Source organism: Tachyglossus aculeatus, chromosome 18 (genome assembly GCF_015852505.1).
Source record: "Tachyglossus aculeatus isolate mTacAcu1 chromosome 18, mTacAcu1.pri, whole genome shotgun sequence".
Taxonomy (NCBI): Eukaryota; Metazoa; Chordata; class Mammalia; order Monotremata; family Tachyglossidae; genus Tachyglossus; species Tachyglossus aculeatus.
This window is the reverse complement of record NC_052083.1, coordinates 1,940,663-1,961,645: the sequence shown is the minus strand read 5'-3', so window position 1 is coordinate 1,961,645 and position 20,983 is coordinate 1,940,663. Positions and strand designations below refer to the sequence as shown.

The window sequence follows — 20,983 nt, the reverse complement described above, 5'->3', positions numbered from 1 at the left end:
GAGTACAGACATTCACTCCCAGCCCCTGAGCATTTGACACTCACCCCTGGGCACTGAGCACTTTCTCTCCAGACTGTAGTGGGGGCTTCCAGACCCCCAGAGCCACCCCCTCCAAATCCCAGGAGCAGGGGATGGTAGGGAAGCAGGCACCTCCGCCCCCCGAAAAGAAGGGTGAGAGTCTCTGGGTCTGTATTCCCTCTCAGACCCGCCGCAGAGGCTCTGGTCGGGGCTAGGGTTGGGGGCGGGTGCATGGATGGATCCTTGCTCTGGACCTTTTCATTTTTGCTCCTGCCTCTCCCTCCCTCACCCCTTTTGCCCCCCTACTCCCCACTCTTATTTTTTCCTTTTCTCTTTTTTGTGTTTCACAAGCAAAGTATTTTGTTTTGTTTCAGTCTTTTAATTTCACTTGCAGTCAGATGACAATACCCCTTTACGGAGTGACGCTCAAATGCTCAAAGTGTGGAATAATTTCTTCAGCTGAAGTAACAGCCACAGCCACCAGTAATGCCATGTTAGTTCCTCTCAATTCAACTTCTTTTCTTTCTTTCTTCCAGCTTTGAGTTTGCGTTTCCTCCTTCATTCCCCGTCCCCTTCTCCCCATCCCCTCCCCCTGGCCCCCTTCACCTAGTTCCCACCCTCCTTGTTGGTTTTCTTGCCCCCTTATCCTGTCTCCTCTCCCCACTTCTCTCCTCCCCAACCCAACCTTCTCTTGTCTTCTCACCTCCTTCCAGAAGTATTGGTTTCCTGGTGGGAGTGGCATGAAGGTCTTGGGGAGAGGATCATTTTTGTCTTGTTGAAGTAGTATTAGCTAGTAATAGCAGTAGTAATGGTAGTAGTAGTAGTAGTAGCTGCAGCAGCAGTAATAGTAGTGGTAGTAGTAGTAGTAGTAATAGCAGTAGTAGTAGCATTTATTGAGCTCCCACTTGGTGTGGTGCACTGTATTAACCAGGTGGGAAAGACAGAATAACAGTTGCTTTCCCAAGCAAGGATACTGCTGGTGTGTCTCCCCATTGTAAATTATGAAGTGAACTGCTCTTAATGTGGTTTTAGGGGACAGAAACCCTGGAGGGGTACTACTGCAAACAAGCTTCCTTCATGGGGTGCGCGTTAGGTGGAGCAGAGGGAAGAGAGGTGGGGGAGGGGGCTGCAGTTGAAGGGGAGGGAAGCAGCCTGGGGAACTTGGGGGAAGGAGGCCCAAAGGCAGATCAGTGGGTGAGGAATGGGGAAAGGGCTGGGTGGGGCTTCAGCAAAGGGAGGTTGGCGGTGTTGACCTGTCTTCTTGCTGGGCCCTGGCCCTGCTCCTTCCAGCCCCAAGGAAATGAGGAAAACCTTCATGTCCCTTTCTCACAGATGCTCTTTTAGTCTGCTGCCTGCCTGTTGGTTCTCTGCATCTGCTGGGCTGGTCCGGGGACCACCAAGCTGGCCCAAGTGGCGGGAGTAGGAATGGGCTTTGGACTAAGAGAATACTCTGTGGAGTCAGAGGGTCAGAGACCCCCAAAATGATGCCTCCTTTTGGACCAGATTTTTCTAGTTGGGCCCCAGCCTGGGATGTGGCGATGCCTTCTGAAGTTGAAGACAAATAGACTCAGCCATTTCTGGGTTATCCAAAGGTGAAATACATCCCCATTTGGAGTGGAGAGGGCAGCGGGAAGAGCTATTGGTTTGCAGGCAGTAATTCAGGCTTGGCAGAAGGGGAAAAAATGAAATTTCCTGAGTGATATGTCCTCTCAGAGAATGAGTCTCTGGGGCCTTTCTGAAAATGAAAATGGAAAAAGAATTACCATTTTAAGTGATCGAAGATTGCGTTTCTGGACACAGAAGCCCATTTCCAAACTCTTTTTTTGTCTACTCAGCCAGGCCTGGGCCCACTCATCATAGTGATTTAGTCCAGTTCCTTGCTCTGTGGCTGGGGAAACTGAGGCTCCAGGGAGACAATTGAGTTCCCTGGGGTCAAATTGGCATCGTCAGGGATTGAAATCGATATTTCCTGGCTCCCAGCCAGATGGAGACTCCCAACCAAACTGTTTTTTTTGTGATTCCTCTCAGAAAAAGGCTTCCCCTGAGACCTGTAGTCACATCACAAGTCACTGTGCCTGGCAAAATCTATTTGCTGCATGCTAAAGCTCTCAGTACAGCACTGTGCTGAGTGCTGTTCAGTTAGCTGAAACAATCTCTGCCCACAAGGAACTTATAACCTAGTGGAGGAGACAGACATTTAAATACATAGCAAGGTGGAGGAAACAGTAGAGTATTAAGCTGTGGACATTAATTGCAAAGACTCGGTTGGGAATGAGGACCCCAAGTGTTTAGGTGATGGGGAAACACTGAAGCAGAAGCTGGGGGAGTGTTGGGGGCATAGGGAGGAGAATTCTGAGAAAATGGGGAGTGGGATTGTCCCACAGACTGACAGGTCAAAAGGGGCTAACTTGTCATCCCCCCGCCGCCCTCCAACCTCTTGTGTCTCCTGGGGCTGCTTGGGTGGGGGATGGGGAAGGGAGGGGAGAAAGAGTTGGGGGACACACCCAGAGTGGGGAAACAGGGGATTTCCCTCCTCTGACTTTTGCTTCTGGTGTCAGTGGCCATCTTTGGAATACCACCAGGAATAGGAATGGCCTCCATTTGGAAATGACTCTGTGACCTGCCCAGCTCAAATTGGAGGTAGTGAGGAGTGTGTGTCTGCAACTTGGCTTATTGGAGTTGAAAGGACACATGAGGAGCCAGGGGTAAGAATCCATGCTGAGTGTCTCAGCTTCATGGTGCACCCTTGGGTTTATTGCAAACCCCCCATTATGGGTGGGGATCCCCTGGGGGTGTCCCTTCTCCTAGGCATTTTCCTAGCTATGTATCCCCAAATGTGGGGTGTCCCTGGGAGTAGCAGGGGCAGCAAGCACAGCTGCAGCAAGCCTTTTCTCTGGGAGGTGGGGGGTGGGGGCGGTGGGAAGGCAGCTCTGTGCACGTAGAGGTCCCTCCGGCCACCAAGCAGCTGCCGGCAGTGGCCAGACCTCTGGAGCAACCCATTTACCTTCAGTTGCAGCTGATTTGCAGTGTTGTCAGCTGACCACTCCCTGAGCTTAAAGGGCAGAATAGTGGAGGACATCTAGGGCCATGGAATTGCGCACGCTGCTTTGTGGGATCTTTGATTGGGGCTTTTGGGGTGGCCAGACTCAGCCTCCTTATCTGATGATGGGTCATTGCTTAGGAATTGGCTTCAGTCTCCCCATTAGAGTCCCTTCGCAGTGGGTTGGGACAGCCACCGTATGTGAAGTTCATCAGGAGCCTCCAGCTTTCTATTCTTCAGATCCTTTCTCAGCAGTCTGAATCTTTTCAGGCTCTTCTTTTCTTTCTTCTCTGACCCACCTCCAACTCAAAGATCTCCCTGAACCCCCGGGGACAGTGGAGTCCAGAACTGGACTCAGGAGTCCTGCCAGGGTTGGACCAGGATACAGTCTAAGGAGAGGAAACCCACTTGATTCCTCCCTGCAGCCGTGCATTTCCTGCATCCCAAACTACGTTGGACAGTCTGACCTCCAGAACTTACTGAGAGCTGCAGACTGATTCCCCTCCTGCTTTCCCCCTCTCCCCTGGTTCCTGAGTCTTCTCAGACATTAGTTCTCCTGCTCCCCAGCCCCTGTATCCCCCAGTCCCTCACCCCTCACCCTGTGACCTCCCAACCCCACACATAGTCATCCCTCCAACCCAGCTTCTCTGTTGCTTCCGTTTTGTTCTCCCCCACCCTCCTCCTGCAACCCCACCCCCTCAACCTCACTTGGTCTGTGTTCTCAAATCAGCTTTATCAGTGTTGTGTTGTCTCCCTTCAGGGATGACTGGGGCCATGGTTTGGGGTGTGAAGTTTCCTGATCTGAGGTTGTTGGTCAGTGGTTGTGGGGGTTGAGAGGGATTAGGAGGCTATTCTCCATCCAAGGCTCAGGCCACTGGCTGGGCATGGGCCACAGACCAGAGCTGACTCTGGGGAGGCTGAGCTCCGGTCGGAGCCCTAGGAGGGCAGACCCTTGGCCACAGAAACCAAGTGAATTCCAAAGAGCGAGCCCTGAGGAGGGCTCAGAACGAGCTGGCCTCAAGTACCAGTCTGCATGACTCTAAGCTGCACCAGTGCCCACCCCCACAGACCTATGCTCCCTTAGGGTGGGAAAAGCAGGGCCCAGGGTGCCACCCTAGGTGGGGAGGTACACGGGTGTACTCACTCTCTGTCTCTGTCGTTGTCTCTTTCTCCGTCCTGTCTCTCCCTGGCTCTTTCTGCATCTGAACCTTTTCTCTGAGTTGTTGATGAGAAAAGGCTAGGTGGGAGGGAGCAGGGGAGAAGACGACGACTGCACTGCCAGGATGCCCACAGTGAAGGCCCAGCCCAGGCTGGCATTCCCAACATCCTGGCTTGGAGAGTACAAGAGCTGGGGACTTGGGGTGGGAGGGCATACTTGGAGTACCAGGCGGTGTTTCTGAGACTGACTCTCAGAAGCCGTTGCTTGAATTCCAAGCCGTTGAGCCTGCTCAGAGTCTGTAACCACTCCTGCCTCTCCAGGATATTGGCCAGGAAAGACCAAAGAAGGGATGGAGGGTTTCTGAGACTTCATTTTGATTCCTGTTCCGACAGGGCAGAGCAACCAACGCCTCTCCCCGGTGGAGTCTCAGCACACGCTCCTGGATTGGGAAGCTGGGGTGTGGTGCTTAGAGCTTGTCATCCTTGGGAGAGGCTCCATTCCTCCTGCCCTAGCCCCAAACCTCGGGAGAGCGGATTCCCTCATCCCTGTTAGATCCTGCTTCCCCAGCCCCCTGCCCCAACCCAGGCCTGAGAGCCGAGCCGCCAGTCCAGGCTCAGAGCAACGAGGAGCAGGGGCCCCGGACAGGGGAGAGGTGGACCGTGAGGCCAGTGAGTGTGGCGGTGCCCAGTTTCACTATGGGCATCCACTGAGGGGAGGGGCCATTCATCAGGAGACCCCCAAGATGGCGACCACTCCATCTTTCTGTCCAAAGCATCTGGGGCTGGCTCTCACCTCCCAAAGCTTGCCTCAAAGGAGCCGCCATTTCCAACTCTGAGGGCAGGGCAGGTCCCCGGGGCCCGGCTGAGCTTCCAGCTGCCACTGCAGCTGCAGACAGGGTGGAACCTCTGCCACGGACCCTCTACCAGGTTCAGATCTGGGAAAGGAGGGAGGTGGGTGTGGGGAGGGCACCTGGAGGGCCAGGGCTGGTTCTATGCCAGGCCCTCAGCTCTCCCACTGGCTGTGTTCCCTCCCCTCACTGCTCCAGGTGAGGTCTGACCCGTTCCCATATGAGTCCACTGGCACTGGTGGGCTCTGACCAAGCCTGGGGTGGCCCTCCCCCAGCCCAGGGAGGGACTGCCGCTGACCCTCTCCTGTCTCCTTGCCCCCAGGGCTTCCCTCTGGAGCTCCTGTGTGGTCCTGCCCCTCCTGGCTCTCACCTGGATGTCTGCCGTGCTGGCCATCACGGACCGGCGCTCAGCCCTCTTCCAGATTCTCTTTGCCGTCTTCGACTCCCTGGAAGGCTTCGTCATCGTCATGGTCCACTGCATCCTCAGGCGGGAGGTGGGCAGGGCCATGGGTGGGGCGGGGCAGGGAAGGGGTGGGGCCAGGGGAGGGGCCGCGGGAGGGGCAGGAGAGGAGGGAGGATGTAGGGTGGGGAACTGGAGCATTAGGTTAGGGGTCACAGCTCATGTGACCTCTCCCACTGCTGGCCACAGGGGCCATACCTTGTCCATAGTCCAACCTCTCCCCCATCCCAGGGGCCACATCCCTCTCTGTACACCATCTGTCCAAATGATAGCCTAGAGCCCCTAGACTGAGATAAGAAATGATCATAAGGGGCTCACGTCCCATGAATAAGCGCAAACAACTTCATCCTTAAGACAGGAAGGTGTGCGCCCTCCTCTACAGGAAAGGCTGAGGAAGCTTCTTTCCCAAGTTAGGGACCGTTTCCCAAGCCACGATAAGGGAGCAGAGCTCCATGTTCATTTCACTATATGCTGGATCTTAAGAGGTCATGGAGTCAATCCTCCTGCCTCCAGGTAGGTCCCCCCAGGAACAGCACACTGACTTTCCAGGGAAGGAGGAAGAGGAGATTTATGCCCATAAAAATCCTGCCAGGCCCTTTGAGCAAGCTGAGACAGAAAGGAATTGAGAATGAATCTGAGGAGCTGAGCCCTGGGAGAAGGGAGAGTCTGCAGGGATGTTGACAGGGTTTGTGAGAAGACCTCTGATTCCAGTCCTGTCTCCACCACACACCACCCTGGGCCTCAGTTTCTGTTAAATAGGCACACTGACTCCCATCCCAGTGCTCTTTCCAACAAGCCACAGGCCACTGGAACCCCTGAGCGTCCACTGAATGGGCCCCAGCAAGATGGTTACTCAGTATGTGGGAACCACAGACAAAATTCCTGCTGGCTGGCTAATTTGAAACCCATCAGCAAGGAGAGCTCTTAGGCCATGTGGTTTGAGTGGGGTAGGGCAGATCCCAGGCCTGTCACTGACAAACCACCAATTAACCATGGTGGTATTTGTTGAGCATTTTCTGGTGCTGAACCCAACACTGAGCACTAGAGCGGAGAACGGGTGAGACAATCCACCCCATGTTCTCTAAAAAAAAAATTAAAAAATAAAAGTATTTGTTAAGTGCTTACTACGTGCCAAGCACTGTTCTAAGCACTTATGGCAGGGGGAGGGGGGATCACAAGGTAATCAGGTTGTCCCACGTGGGGCTCATAGTCTTAATCCCCATTTTATAGATGAGGTAATTGAGGCACAGAGAAGTTAAGTGACTTGCCCAAAGTCACACAGCTAAGTGGCAGAGCTGGGATTAGAACCCATGACCTCTGACTCCCAAGCCCAGGCTCGTTCCACTGAGCCACACTGCTTCTGCTCTAGTGAGGGTTTAGGGTGTGGCGGCAGCAGGGCCCAAGATCTGGGGTGGCCCTGCCCGCACTGGGGTATATCTGGTGAGGAAAGAGGGGTTGGCTCGGCACATGAGGACTGAGCAGCCCAGCTTTGGCCTCTGCCTGCAGGTGCCAGCGGGCTTCCTCTCCCGTTCCCGTCAGGTCCAGGATGCCGTGAAATGCCGGGTGGTGGATCGCCAGGAGGAGGGCAACGGAGACTCAGGAGGCTCCTTCCAGAATGGCCACGCCCAGCTCATGGTAGGAACAAGAAATTTGTGCCGTTCAGTCTAACCGGGGGCAACAGAGCCTGTTGGCGCTCCCTGCGCATGATGGCTAGCCACAACCCCAATCATCATCATCATCCACATCATCATCCTCATCATTGTAATCATCTTCACCATCTTCATCCTCAATGTCACTGTCATCATCATAATTGTCACTAGCACAGAACTCCAGCTGGAGGGAACCTCAGAGGTCAACTAGCCCAGCCCCCTGCCTCCAGACAGGTGGATGATCCTGCTGGGGTCAGGATCTTTCTTAGGGGCTCCAGGGACGGGTTCTCCACAGTGTCCATTGGCCAGCCGGATCCAGGGTTCTCTCCACCATGAAGTCAGGAAATTCCTCCTGAGGTTGAATTTAGAAGTCTTTCAAATCAACATAATCCCCCTTCCCTCCTGTTGGTTCCAACCATCAGAACCATCACCACTACCACCACTGCCACCACTGAGGATGTATCTCCACCTTGCTTTGGGTCTGGTACAAAGCAAATTGAACAGCTAGTCGCTGTCCTCTGGAGACTACCAGCCTAAGGCAAATGGCATGAATCCAGAAAGGGATCTTCTCCCCTTGACACAGCTCAAAATCTAGACTCAGAAGCAACTGGACCAGGTAGGGACCTCCCCAGGTCACCTGGTCCCCAACCTTGGCACGAGGCAGGTCTGAAGCTAGTCCAGCTCAGAAAGATTGGCAGAGATTCCTCAGCCACTGTGGGCAGGGAATGTGTCTGTTATATTGTACTCTCCAAAAGGCTTAGTACAGTGCACTGCACACACTAAGCACTCAATAAATACCATTGATTGATAAATGACAACCTGCCCTTCAAGAAGTTCTTCCTGAGATCAATCAGTGGTATTTATTGTTTACTATGTGCAGAGCACTGTAGTAAGTGTTTGGGGGAGTACAATATAACAGAATTAGCAGACATATTCCCTGCCCATAATGAACTTACAGTCTAGAGAGGGGAGACAGACATTAACATATAAGCAATTTATAATCTAGAATTTAAAGAAATGTACCCAAGTGCTTTGGGGTTGGGGGATGGGGCAAATATCAAATGTCCAAAGGTTACAGATCCAAGTAGAAGGGACAAAGCAGAAGGGAGAGCAAGCTGGGGAAAAGAGGGCTTAATTGGGGAAGACCTCTTGGAGATGTGGCCTTAATTCTTTGGAGGTGGAGTGAGTTGTGTTCTGGCATATGTGAGCGATCCACCCTAAATCTTACTTGCTGCAGTAAAAGCCCATTTCCTCTTCTGGGGTCCTCAGTGAGAGAAGAAACAGCTTCCAGCATCTTTCAGGCCAGCCTTCTCAGGCTTTTGCCTTATTCATCCCATCTCACCACCAGTATCTCCCTGCCCCGGCTCAGAGGCCCAAACCGCCCTCAGTTCTAGAAGGTAGAAACCCAGGGAGGCTAGTCTTGGTATTCGGTAAGAAAAGATCCAGCTGTTCTGGGGCAAATGAGGCCTTGTCATCTTCCCTCTGCCAAGCTCTCACCTTTGCATCCAGAAGTTTGGACAAGTCATTAACTCAATCCCTCCTGCTACATTGGCATCCTATCCTTCCAATCTGGAATTTCTAGAGATGACAGGGAACTATGGAAACAGTATTCATTCATTCGATTGCATTTATTGAGTGCTTACTGTGTGCAGAGCATTATACTAAGCACTTGGAAAGTACAATTCAGCAGTAGAGTCAGTCCTTGCCCACAACGGGCTTACAGCCTAGAAGGGGGGAGACAGACATCAAAACAAGTAAACAGGCATCAATTGCATCAATATAAATAAATAGAATTATAGATATATACACATAATAATAATAATGACATTTATTAAGCGCTATGTGCAAAGCACTGTTCTAAGCTCTAGGGAGGTTACAAGGTGATCAGGTTGTCCCATGGAGGGCTCACAGTCTTAAACCCCATTTTACAGATGAGGTAACTGAGGCACAGAGAAGTTAAATGACTTGCCCAAAGTCACACAGCTGACAATTGGCAGAGCTGGGATTTGAACCCATGACCTCTGACTCCAAAGCCTGTGCTCTTTCCACTGAGCCACGCTTCTTCAAAATAAGCAAACAGGCGTTAATGTAAATAAATAGAATGATAGATATGTACATATATATACAAGTGCTGTGGGGCCGGGGGCGGGGTGTAGTGCAAAGGGAGCGAGTTGGGGTGATGGGAAGGGGAGGGGAGACAGCACTCCTGTCTGGTGATACTTCAGATTCGCCCCTTGGTGCCTGTCCTCAGTTCTCCCTTGAGGACTCTGGGATCATTATTCTGGGTCAATTTTCACGGCCATGTCCAGCCCAGGAAGAGACTGATTTAAGGCAGAGCTTTCCCTACAAACTGGGAGAGATTATTGACCACATAGCTGAGAGCATATGACCCAAGGCTGTGCCTTAGGGAGTCAGATGAGTGGTCTGTCCAGCCTAGTATCCTCACTCTGATAGGGACAACAAGCACTTGCAGGAACTGTGACCTCCTGGACTTCTGCCTCATGGTAACAAATCGGACGTTTAAACCCCCTGACTTTCCCTCGAGTGTACAGGGCAGGGGGCCTCCCCAGAAGCCCTTCCCATGCCCAACCTCTGCTTCCAGATCAGGCCATTGGAGGGACGAGAAAGCCAAAGAGGAGAAAAATTCACAACCTCAAAGTCAGTAATGGTTTGTCTTACTTGCCACCCTGCTGTTTCCTGGTCTGGGCCTAGTGCTCCATCACTAGTAACCCGCCATTGACCCTCGAATTTGTCCAAAGCCCTCTTTAAACTACTGCTCTTCCACCTGCACAGCCTCCCACAGGGCGGAGCAGTATTTCCTTTTAGTTTTCTTCGGACCTGTAACCTCCCAATTGCTCCAGTAGGAGCTTCTCATCACCCCTGGGGGCTGCAGGTTTGGGGAACAGCACTTCTGCCCCATTGTCTCCCTTGAGAGGAAGCATGGTCTCCCATCCTCCTCCATGCCAGGCCCCCGTGGGCCCCTCACCCTGTACCCTGTTCTGGCTGATGAAACAGACTCCAGTGTTGTATTCTGGAAGCATTGGCACAGTGAGACCCACTCGCCCATTCTGTCCCCATGGCAAAGGAACCCATCTGCCTTGGGAGTGGTTGGCTGGGGGACTTGAGCCTGAGCGTCTGGGGTCCCGAGGCCCTGCTTCCCCGCCGAGGCATCAGTGAGCTTGCGGCAGCCCTGACAGAGATCGAGACACCGGTGTCCAGGAGTCATCAGCAGATGGTGAAGGATGCCTCTTCGAGTTGCGGGTGCAGATCTCATGGGCTGCTGCACAACTGGCCTTGCTGTTGCCCCCCCAGCATCCAGGTCTGAGAGAATCCTTGAGGCCTTCACGACCCACAGCCAAGCACTTAGTACAGTGCTCTGCTCACAGTAAGCGCTCAATAAATACGATTGAATGAATGTCTATCTGGCAGTGAAGGCTCCACCTATACCTTCTCGACTGGGAAGTTCTACCCAGTGTCTAACTGAAATCCCTCCTGCTGTGCCTAGGCTCAATCTGGTAGTGGCAGCCAAACTTTAGGCCACCAGTGTTTGCCCCTTGGTTCCAACTTTCTCTTCCCATGTGTCCGGGCTGTTCAGTCACTCAGCTCTCCTCTGCTTTCTCGGTGTCTCAACCTCCTCACTGTCAGGGAAGGTAAGTGAAGGTGTCCTGTTCTCTTCTCTTTCCTCACACTTGGCCTCTTGTCCCATTGATCCGGATCTCTGCTCTTTCTGTCTTTCAGACCGATTTTGAGAAAGATGTGGATATGGCATGTAGATCAGGTGAGCACCTGACAGGTGAGAAATCAACAAGGGACCTATGCTGGGGGTCCATCTTGGCTATTTCTCTTTATTCTGTGTTGTGTCTTTGTGGGGAGGGGGAGGGTGTTGTGTGTGTGTCTCCCCCCCACTGTCCCAGCTCTTTGTCTCCATCCTAATAGCCAGACCACAAGCCCCCACCTGTCCCGGTGCTGCCTGCCTGATTCCGTGCTCTGAGATGTTAGTTATGTCTCTGGGCAGAAGCCATTTCTGTGTCATTTCTTATCTGAACTAATCACCGGCATCAGAGTCCACTCACCTGTGTCCTTCTGACCAGCTCCTGCCAGCTCCTGCCCATCATGGGTGACTTGAGGGCCTGGCAAGTGGCCATTGTCCCAGTCTAGCTCACTGGTGAGCTCTCAGTGATATCCAGGCAGACCTTGGACTCCCCACAGAATCTGACTCCTCCCTAGTTCTCCATCCCTGACCTGACCCTAAATCACTGACCCCTCCCTGGGCACGTCCCTATGACATTTTTATGTCCTCTGACTCTGGTCCTGCCCCTGCCCATTCCAGACTGTTGGCCTTACCCTCAGGCAATGACCTCCCCCACACCATGCTCCCCAGTATTCCCACCCATTAAATAGGCCTTTCCCTGATCCAGCCCCTGGTCCCCTCCCACAATGCAAGCTCAGTTCCCCCAATCTGTCCTCCCTTCCTCTCCATTTCTCTCCCTTTCCCTTCCCTCCTTGGGATTGTGCTGTCTGCTGTCTCTTGTCCTAGTGGTTTATTTTTCACAGGTCCACCCTACTCATATGACTCTGCAGAATCCTGACCCTTGAGGCTGACTTTTGACCTTGACCCTAATCTAGAATGCATTCTGCCTCCACCCCACCTTCTCCAGCCCCTGGGGTTCGTTTCCTTTTCCCAAGCCAGGCTTTCCTAGCCTGGAACTACATGGGCTCCAGGGAATCTCAGAATTCTGTGGAGAGACCCCATCCTCTGCCTTTTTCAGTGCCTGACTCTCTCTAAGCCTCTGACTGTCTCTGTGTGTCAGTCCCTGGCTCTTTCTGTGTCTCCATAAGGCTGACTCTCTGTGTTTGTCTAAGTCTGTTTCTCTCTTTCTCTCTCTCTCCTTCTCTCCCCCAATCCCTTCATGCTGTTACGTGATGGTGCAATTACCTTGTTTTCAGATTCCAGCCCCCTTCATGTCCCATGCTCAAACCCCCAGTGGTCCTTCTCTCTATAGCTGAGGTGCTGAGGAAGTAAGCCTTGGCAAGGCCTCCCCTATTCCTCTCCGGCACTCTTGTGATGTGAATGTCCTCTCCACCCACTCTCCTACCAGCTCTCCTGGTCCCCCCCCGCCCGCTGCCTGCCACCTGCCCGCCCTCCCGTCCATGTCAACAGAGCAGGCCCATGGCAGGGGAGTAACCTTCCCAGGGCCTAGAGCAGAGGAAGCCACGGTTCCAATCTGACCCTCCCAAATGAGCCCCCTCTGACACCAATCCACCCTCTGGCCCTCGAGGACCAGGTGGGCCCATGGTGGCTGGGGTACTTGCCCAGAAGCCACCACCGGGGGTTGCTACTGAAGCCTTGCTATTTTCTCTTCCAGTGCTCAATAAGGACATCTCGGCCTGCAGGGCCTCCACCATCACAGGCACGCTCAAGCGCCCGTCGCTTCAGGACGAGGAGAAGCTCAAGCTCCACCCCGTCAAGGGCCCTTCCAACTTCAACAGTCTTCCAGCCAACGTGTCCAAGGCTCACCTGCAGAGCTCACCCCATTACCTGACCGGGGTCAGCCTCAGCGAGTTTGCCAACCACACCCTCACCTTGAAGAAGGACAAGGGCCCCAAGTCGATCTACATCTGCGACGGGGACATCTTCAAGAAGTTGGACTCGGAGCTGAGCCGGGCCCAGGAGAAAGCCCATGACAGCAGCTACGTCATCCTGCCCACGGGCACTGCCCCGGCACGGGCCAAGCCACCCAAGGAAGAGGGCAGGTACAGCATCAACATCGACCAGATGCCTCAGACGCGCCTCATCCACCTGAGCATGACCGACCCACCGGGCTTCACTGTTAAGAGCCCGCCCCGGGAGCACCCGGCCCGAGCCGAGGCCAAGAGCTCTCCCGTGACGCAACAGCAGCAGCATCCACCACCGCAGCCACCGCACCCGCCGCCGCCTCACCCGCCACTGCCCCCGCCCCCCCAGACCCTCTCCGTCGAGCCAGCACACGCCAACACTCTTGGCGAGCCGGGGGACCCCGGTCACTCGGCCCCAGTGTCCAAAGGCGAGGCGGTCTCCACGCTCTCCATGAGCTCTTTGGAGGTGAGCCTCTCTGGCCTCCCTCTCCCCGGGGTGGTAGGGTTGGTTGCCTCAGGGATGAGGAGTTGTAGCAGTTGGACCCCTCTAAGTGGGGGTGGGTTTTATGAGGGAGTCTAGACAAAGCGCACTTTAAGCAGGGTCCCCGGGACCCGTGTTGGCCCTGAGAGTGCCAAGCTCTGGCCAGGGAGGGCTGGATCCTGCTGAGTGGGGTTTCTTGGGTGGTTCACCTCCCTTGTGGAGGTGACTGGAAGAGACATGGTGCGATGGAGGCATGGAAGGGAGTAGAGGCAATGGGGGAAGCCAGTGGGCCAGCCTGAAGACATGCAGAAGGACACAATCTCCCTTGTCTGCCAGCCGTGCCGCCCTGGGCCTTTCAGCTCCCAGAGCTGAATTGTAGAAATGGACACACAGAGTGGGCCCGGTGAGTGGGGGCTTGGGAGTCGGGCTGGCATCAAACCCATTGCCTCTTTCCCACCGTCGCGGGACTTCCCCAGGCACACTGGCCACCGATGGAGCTGGCCGTGAGAGTCTGGCAGCTTGGGGGCCGGACAACCAGGGGGCCCCATCAGCTGGGCCTGGGGAATATTCCTGCCAACGCCTCCTAGGGCGATGGCCATCTAACCCCTCTCCCTCTTTGGCTTTGCAGAGGAGGAAATCCCGGTATGCGGAGCTGGATTTTGAGGTGAGTCCCTCTCCTGGTTGCCAAGTGGGTGAGTTCCTCTTCTGGTTGCCAAGTGGCCTTCTGGGCAAGACCCAGAATCCTCAACACCTCCACACTGCTGTGTCAGCCAAAGACCCACAGGAACCGGTGTCTCCTGGGGCAGGGCGATCCTGAACTAGAATGAGAAGAAGAATGACCCACTGGAGAGAATACGAGCCTGGGAGTCAGAGGACCTGGGTTCTACTCCCAGCTCTGCTAATTACTTGCTGTGTGACCTTGGGAAAGTCACTTAACCTCTCTGTGCCTCAATTTCCTCATTTGTAAAATATGGATTCAATACCTGTCCTCTCTCCTACCTAGACTGTGAGCCCCATGCAGGATAGGGACTGTGTCTGACCTAATTAACTTGTACCTACCCCAGTGCTTAGAACAGTGTTTGACACATAATAAGCGCTTGATAAATACCATTAAAAATACCCTGTTGGCTGTGTGACTCTGGGAAAGTAGCTTAGTCTCTCTGGGCTTCCCTTCCTCCATTTCAACCAAGGAAATCTAAATCTCCTTCACAGAGATCTTGATGGGAGGGCACTGCAGAGGTGTCTCCACTTCTTCCAGCACACTTTGTGGGGGCAAAAGACTTTGGGGGAAAGGTGGGTCCCTGCCTGACAGGTGGGGCTTGGGGTCGAGTTTGGATTTAAATGAAAACTTAAACCTAATCAAGTTGGCCATGTGTTACCCAGGGGAGTCTGGAAATAGAGAGAGGCTAAGCAACTTACCCCAAGTCACACAGCAAGGCAGCTTGGTCTCCATGCCAGCCCAGAAAAGCCTGGGGAAAATAGAACAGCCAATGAAGCGATGTCAATACCTCTTTCTCTGTCTCTCTCTGTCTCTCTCTCTACCCCTGCCCCCAGACCCCAAACATGCTCAGACTTTTTTTTTCCCTTTCCATTCTAGAAAATCATGCACACAAGGAAGCGTCACCAGGACATGTTCCAGGACCTGAATCGGAAGCTGCAGCATGCAGAGAAGGAGAAAGAGCTGCCGCCCACAGAGAGCAAGGTCAGTCCCTTTACCGAACACCCCCAAGCCTCACACAACAAGGAGCCAAAAGGGGGCTGACCCGGGGGGCTGACTTCCTCCTTGAAAGGGGTAGTGGCGAATTGGACAGTGCCAAGACTCCTGTGCCAGGAACCTCCTGGGGACTCAGAGGATCCAAGCTTCAGTGCCCCTGGCAGCAGGTGTCACCTCCCTCAGCTGGGCTAGCAGCCCTTGGTTTGGGGAGCAGCAGCAGAGCAGGGTTCTATTGGAGGCTGAGGGGTTGTAGGGGGTGTATATGGGCTCCAGGCTGGAGAAAAGGAAGACAAGGAGACACTTCTGAATATATTAAATTTGTAAGCTCCTGGAGAGCCAGGGCTTGTCAGCTACTCACTTGTGGTCTCCCTGAGCATTTAGTATAGTGCTCTGCACACAGTAGTCACTCAGTAAGACCCACAGATGGGGTGTGAGCCACGAATCAGATCCAGCATGTTGGAGATCTCTTTCTCTTTTGGAAAACCTGCAGAGAAGGAGAGTGCACAATCTCACCCAATCCCCCATCCCAATGCCATAGAAACTTCCTTGGGTCTCATTTAAATCCTTCCTGCAGCTGAGGTTTTTTCTTCATTTCTTCACCTTGGCCTCAGAGAGAGGGAGATCACGTTTCACAACATCACCCCCTCCACCATATTTTCTTCAATATTGCTGGAGCCCACCACTTCCAGGAAGTCTTCCTAGATTAGACCTGCCTGGCTAGGATCACTCTGAATACTCTCAGTTTGCAGGACCATCTTTGCGTTGCATGCACGTGTGTAGTTCCATTTAAATTCTTGGCTTACTTAATCACTTGGTATTTGTTTTAAATAGTATTTGTTAAGCACTTGACTGTAAAGCTCGTCCTCAGAACTTTGAGCTCATCATGGGTAGGGAATGTGTCTACCAACTGTGTTATATTTTACTCTCCAAAGCTCTTGATTTGTCCGTTGATTGCTTGATAGGTGTCAAACACTGTTCCGAGCACTAGGGTAGATGCAAGTTTATCGGTCTGGACTCAGTCCCTGTCCCACATGGGGATCCCAGTCTAGGTAGGTAGGAGAACAGCTATTTGTGTTTTTAAGTTCTATTTGCTTGTGTTTCACGAGGCTTCATGTCTAAGGCTGCAACTGGCCCTTGTCTCCTGGGGAAAGTGAGGGAGGATTGTGATTTCTCCTCTCCATGTCTGTCTGTCTGCCTTGTTGTCTCCCAGTCAGACTGTCAATTCCCTGAGGCAGGGACCATGTCTTCTCCCTCCACGTCCCCAGAATGTGGTGCAGCACTCTGTACACCATTAGATTTTAAGCTCCTCCACTAAGGAGTGAAGCTCCCTGAGGGAGGGGATCTCATCTTCCTCTATTATATTCTTCTAAGTGTTTGGTACAGCACCCTGAACATAGCGTGTGCTCAATCAATGCTTTTGATCATTTAACGGTATCTTCACCATTTTCAGGGTCAAAGAGCATTAATTAAGTGATGTGGGGGTTGGGGGGGGGGAGCAGGTGCCACATCGGCAACTTTCAAAGCTCTCCCCATCCTGATTGAGAGACTGCAGCAAAACAGGATTCTGGACCAGAATGAGCTTCTCAAGGTTATTGGCTCCTGTCAGGAAAGAAGTGACTCTCCAATATTTTCTATCCATAATCCTCACTCGCAGAGGATCCCTCCCATCCAGTGCCCTCCAATGCTCCCCTCCCCAGCTGGACTTCAAATCTCCTGAGATTTGCTGCCATTTAGCTACATTTTTGCTCTGATATGATGATAATAATGATGGCATTTGTTAAGTGCTTACTATGTGTGAAGCACTTTTCTAAGCGCTGGGGAGGATACAAGGGGATCAGGTTGTCCTATATGGGGCTCACAGTCTTAATCCCCAATTTACAGATGAGGTAACTGAGGTACAGAGAAGTGAAGTGACTTGCCCAAAATCACACAGCTGACAAGTGGCAGAGCCGGGATTAGAACCCATGACCTCTGACTCCCAAGCCCGGGATCTTTCCACTGAGCCACGCTGCTTCTCATGCTACAACATGAGTTGGTACTGGGGGAGTGCGGAAACTTTGGCTGGCTGGTATGCATTCCTGCAGGCTAGTAGGTCTGAACCTAACAGCAACGGTGGAATACTGCATTACCGTTGTTGGGCTAACAATGTTTCTGTCTTTCTCTCTCCCTCTCTTTCTCTCTCCCCCTCTCTCTTTCTCTCCCCCCTACCCCCTGCCCCCTGCCCCCATCTTTCTCTGTTTCTCTCTCCCTGGTCTTCTTGTTTTCCCTGCTCTCTGCCTTCCACAGCCAGAGAAGCAGCAGACACCAAACAAAAGACCGTGGGAAAGCAGCAGGAAAGTTCACTCGCCCCCTTCGTGGGTGAAAAAGGACCTGGAGCCCCTCGCCCCATCTCCTTTGGAACTCAAAACGGTGGAATGGGAGAAAACAGGCGCCACAATACCCCTAGTGGGGCAAGACATAATCGACCTCCAGACTGAGGTCTGAGAGCAGGGGACAGGGCAGGCAGGAAGAGAGACTCACTGCCCCCCTTCCCCCAACCCCAGAAGACAAAAATTCAATAGACACCCACGACAACACGCGATTCAGTTCACAGCGGAACCGAGGAAGAACGGGGCAGAGCAGGAGAGAGCTTGGGAAGGACACCAGTTTGGTGGTGGAACCTTTCTGATGAAGCAGGGATCTTTGGGACAGCTCAAGGGGGGTGGAAGAGGGCACGGGATGCGGTGGAAGAGGGGAGGGGTGAGGATGGAGACTCCATGGACACTCAAGGATGACAAGCCTCTCTCTCCGGAGCTGGGAACCCCAGGAGGGGAGCCCCTGGACCATCAGGACAAGAGGCCCCCCTGTCATACTCTCCCTGTGAGATTTCTCTCAAAGACATAGGACATGGCATCCAGACTGGGGCAAGGGGATGGTCCCCAACCCCCCTCCCCGCATCGTCCTGCTCAGACTTCCCTCCTCAGGCCTGGCCCAGCCGACCCCAGAAGGAAGGTGGTCACCTGCCTCTCAAGGCCCCAGGGCACCAGAGACTGCTCTTCCCCATGGCAGAAAGAGCAAGAGAAGAGGCATCTGTCTCCCCCACAGCAGGGAGACCCCCAGATCGGGAGAGTTGGTGGGGAGTGAGGCAGGACGTGGAGAGATTCATCCTCCCTATAGCCTGGGCACAGGCACTTGACTGGCCTCGGGGGAGGACGCTCCCACACCAGGCCTCAGTTCTTTCTTTTTTTTAAAGACTCAACCTGACACCCCCTTGGTATCCCCAGGCGTGAGCCAGCTGGTCCCTGCTCAACCCATCCCCAGAGGGTGAAGCAGGCAGACTAGCTTGCTCTCCCCAGCCCACCCTGGCCTGCTCCTGCCAGTCTCCAGGACCTGTATGGAGAAAATGGCCACCTCACCCTTGCCTCCCAAGACACCAAGATGGGGGACAAAATGGCTGATCACTAACACCCTCTTGGGGAAAAAAAATCTATTTTTTTCTCTCTCCTTTTCTTTTCTTCAATAAAAAGAGAACTTGAAACCCGAGCACTTTCTTTTCTTGGCATTTGTCATCTCGAGACCCGCTCTCCTCCCCGCTTCACTTCCCATCAATCTGGTCCACCCAGAAGGCCAGTGCCCCCGAGTCCAGTGCAGATTGCCACCCCTTACCCCCACTGCTGCCCCTCACCCCCACTTCATGTACATGGATTTGGGGAGGGGTAGGAAAGAGATGTTCTGTTCCCGGGGGTAGAGAAAGAGGGATAAGGCCTGGGTCCAGTGCTGTGTTTTCATGTTTCTGAGTCACACCCTCTACGCCTTGTCCGGGCCAGCCCTGGGGACTCACAGTCCCTCTCTTTCTCCCCATCAACTTGCCCCCCCCCCAATCCCCTAGACACCCCCTTCCTCACCAAGAGAATAAAGGTCAGGAGAGGGGCCCAGAGGAACCAAACACCGGGTCAGCTCAGAACATCTCCAGACCAGAGCCTGGTTGAATTGCTGTACTTTCTGTTGCTGTAGATTTCTTTCTAATCACCCCCTAGCCCACACGGTGGCTCCAAACTGGCCAGTTATCTGACCCCTCCCTCCCCACACCCGGAAAGAAGCTGCTTGATATGCAAGCATTTTTGTGCCATTTTTAAAGAAGCAAAGAACTATATATGACATTTATCTTGTCATTAGCTGTACCATATTAAAAAAAAAACAAATTCAATAATTTTTTTTAATTCAAATAGTGAAACAGTTAAGAGGACTTGGAGAAATACTTTAAAACTGTGATGTAATTGTCAGATTTTAGATTATATATGTTGAGGAAAGCACAAAGGCCTTAGCAGCCGTGATGTATAATATTGTAATTATTATAATTACACTTAATGAATTTTAGCATACAGATATCTTTCTACTGTGTTTTCATTATTTTTCTCCCTCCTTCCTCACCCCTTCTCTCTTCTCATCGATGCCTTGTCTGCCCTTTCCCTCTGCCTTGGTCAACTGACAGGACATTAACCATGTGATGTAATTAAGGAAATAAATGTTTTAATAACTGTTGAGATTCTACTCTTTCGCTCCGTTTCTCCGGTTTATTTTGTTATATTTTCCCACCTCCCCCCACCCTTCCTCCACCTCCTCCTCTTCAGTCTCCTTGTCTATCACTTTTTTCTGTACAGTTTTCAGAGCACAAATGACTGTGTCTTATTTCTAATAAAAGCAAAATGTCAACGCGAGCGCCGTCCCCTTTGTGGTGGTCTCTCCTCTTTGCCCAGCAGTGGGTAGTGTGACAGAGGCTGGCTGAACTGATCCCTGTCCAGAGGTGGTCAGTCCGAGGTGGTCAGACCTAGGTTGTCAGCCCTTGGCGGGGCTTCGCGGAAAAAACCCTCTGGGTCCGGCGAGGTCCAACTGTTTGGTTGAGAACCCCAGCACACCCCCAACTTAAAAAAAAATGGTATTTGTTAAATGCTTACTACGCACCAGGCACTATACTGAGCTGGAACTCGACCTCAGGGAAGACTTCAGGTTGTCCCTGGACATGCTGGAGACTGGGGACCCCTGCTCTGAGCCCCTCTGAGCTCCATCTGGGCTTATGGCCGTACAGATGACCATGCCATGTTGGTGCCTTGACTGGACACTAAGGCCATTAGCCATCAGCATATACATTGGTCCATGAAGCAGTGAGTGGAGGAGCCCAGCGGGAGAGAAGAGCCCTGCCTCCCTCATTCCATCCCAGGAGTCTTCTAAGAGTTGCCTCTCTCCCAGCCAGGCAGGGCTGGGAGAGTGCACTTGGGTCTACTTATGTGTGTGCATCTGTATGTGGGATTACCAGCATGGCTTAGTGAAAAGAGCACGGGCTTGGGCGTCAGAGGACATGAGTTCTAATGCCGGCTCCACCACTTGTCTGCTGTGTGACCTTGGGTAAGCCACTTAACTTCTCTGTGCCTCAGTTACCTCATCTGGGAAATGGAGATTAAGACTGTGAGACCCACGTGGGACAGCTTGATTACCTTGAATCTACCCAGCACTTAGAACACATAGTAAGTGCTTAATAAATACCATTATTAGTAGTAGTAGTAGTATCATTATCTCTTGGCTGACTTCTCACCCACATCCTGCCTCTGCCCTGAAATGCCCTCCCTCCCATATCCCATGGACAATTACTCTCCCCTGCCTTCAAAGCCTTGCCTGACTAAGCCTTCCTTTCCTTTTCTTCCACTCGCTTCTGCATTGCAGTGACTAGCTCCTTTTATTCATTCCTTCCAAGCTCCACAGCACTTATGCACAAATCTGTAATTTATTTCTTTATATTAAGGTCTGCCTCCCACTCTAATAATAATAATAATAATGATTACTATGCACCAAATACTGTTCTAAGTACTGGGGTAGATACAAGGTAATCAGGTTGCCCCACGTGGGGCTCACATTCTTAATCCCCATTTTCCAAATGAGGTAACTAAGGCACAGAGAAGTGAAGTGGCTTGCCCAAGGTCACACAGCAGACAAGTGGTGGAGCTGGGATTAGCACCCACATCCTC

The 20,983-nt window shown here is 52.7% G+C and overlaps 1 protein-coding gene across 12 annotated transcripts in view; it reads left to right on the top strand.

Annotated features, from left to right (window-relative positions):
* ADGRB1 (adhesion G protein-coupled receptor B1) overlaps positions 1-19,675 on the top strand; it is a 132,522-nt gene extending 112,847 nt beyond the window's left edge. For 4 of the 12 annotated variants that reach the window (XM_038759999.1, XM_038759998.1, XM_038759997.1 and 1 more), the window contains 8 exons: positions 413-511; positions 5,387-5,558; positions 7,031-7,159; positions 10,912-10,966; positions 12,540-13,255; positions 13,899-13,934; positions 14,868-14,972; positions 17,271-19,675. In XM_038759999.1, the coding sequence (XP_038615927.1) occupies positions 413-511; positions 5,387-5,558; positions 7,031-7,159; positions 10,912-10,966; positions 12,540-13,255; positions 13,899-13,934; positions 14,868-14,972; positions 17,271-17,468 (1,510 nt within the window). In that variant the 3' untranslated portion in view covers positions 17,469-19,675. The remainder of the gene's footprint in view (positions 1-412; positions 512-5,386; positions 5,559-7,030; positions 7,160-10,911; positions 10,967-12,539; positions 13,256-13,898; positions 13,935-14,867; positions 14,973-17,270) is intronic. The other 8 variants (XM_038760002.1, XM_038760009.1, XM_038760007.1 and 5 more) reach the window with 5 other exon arrangements.
* Positions 19,676-20,983: the final 1,308 nt, after the last annotated feature.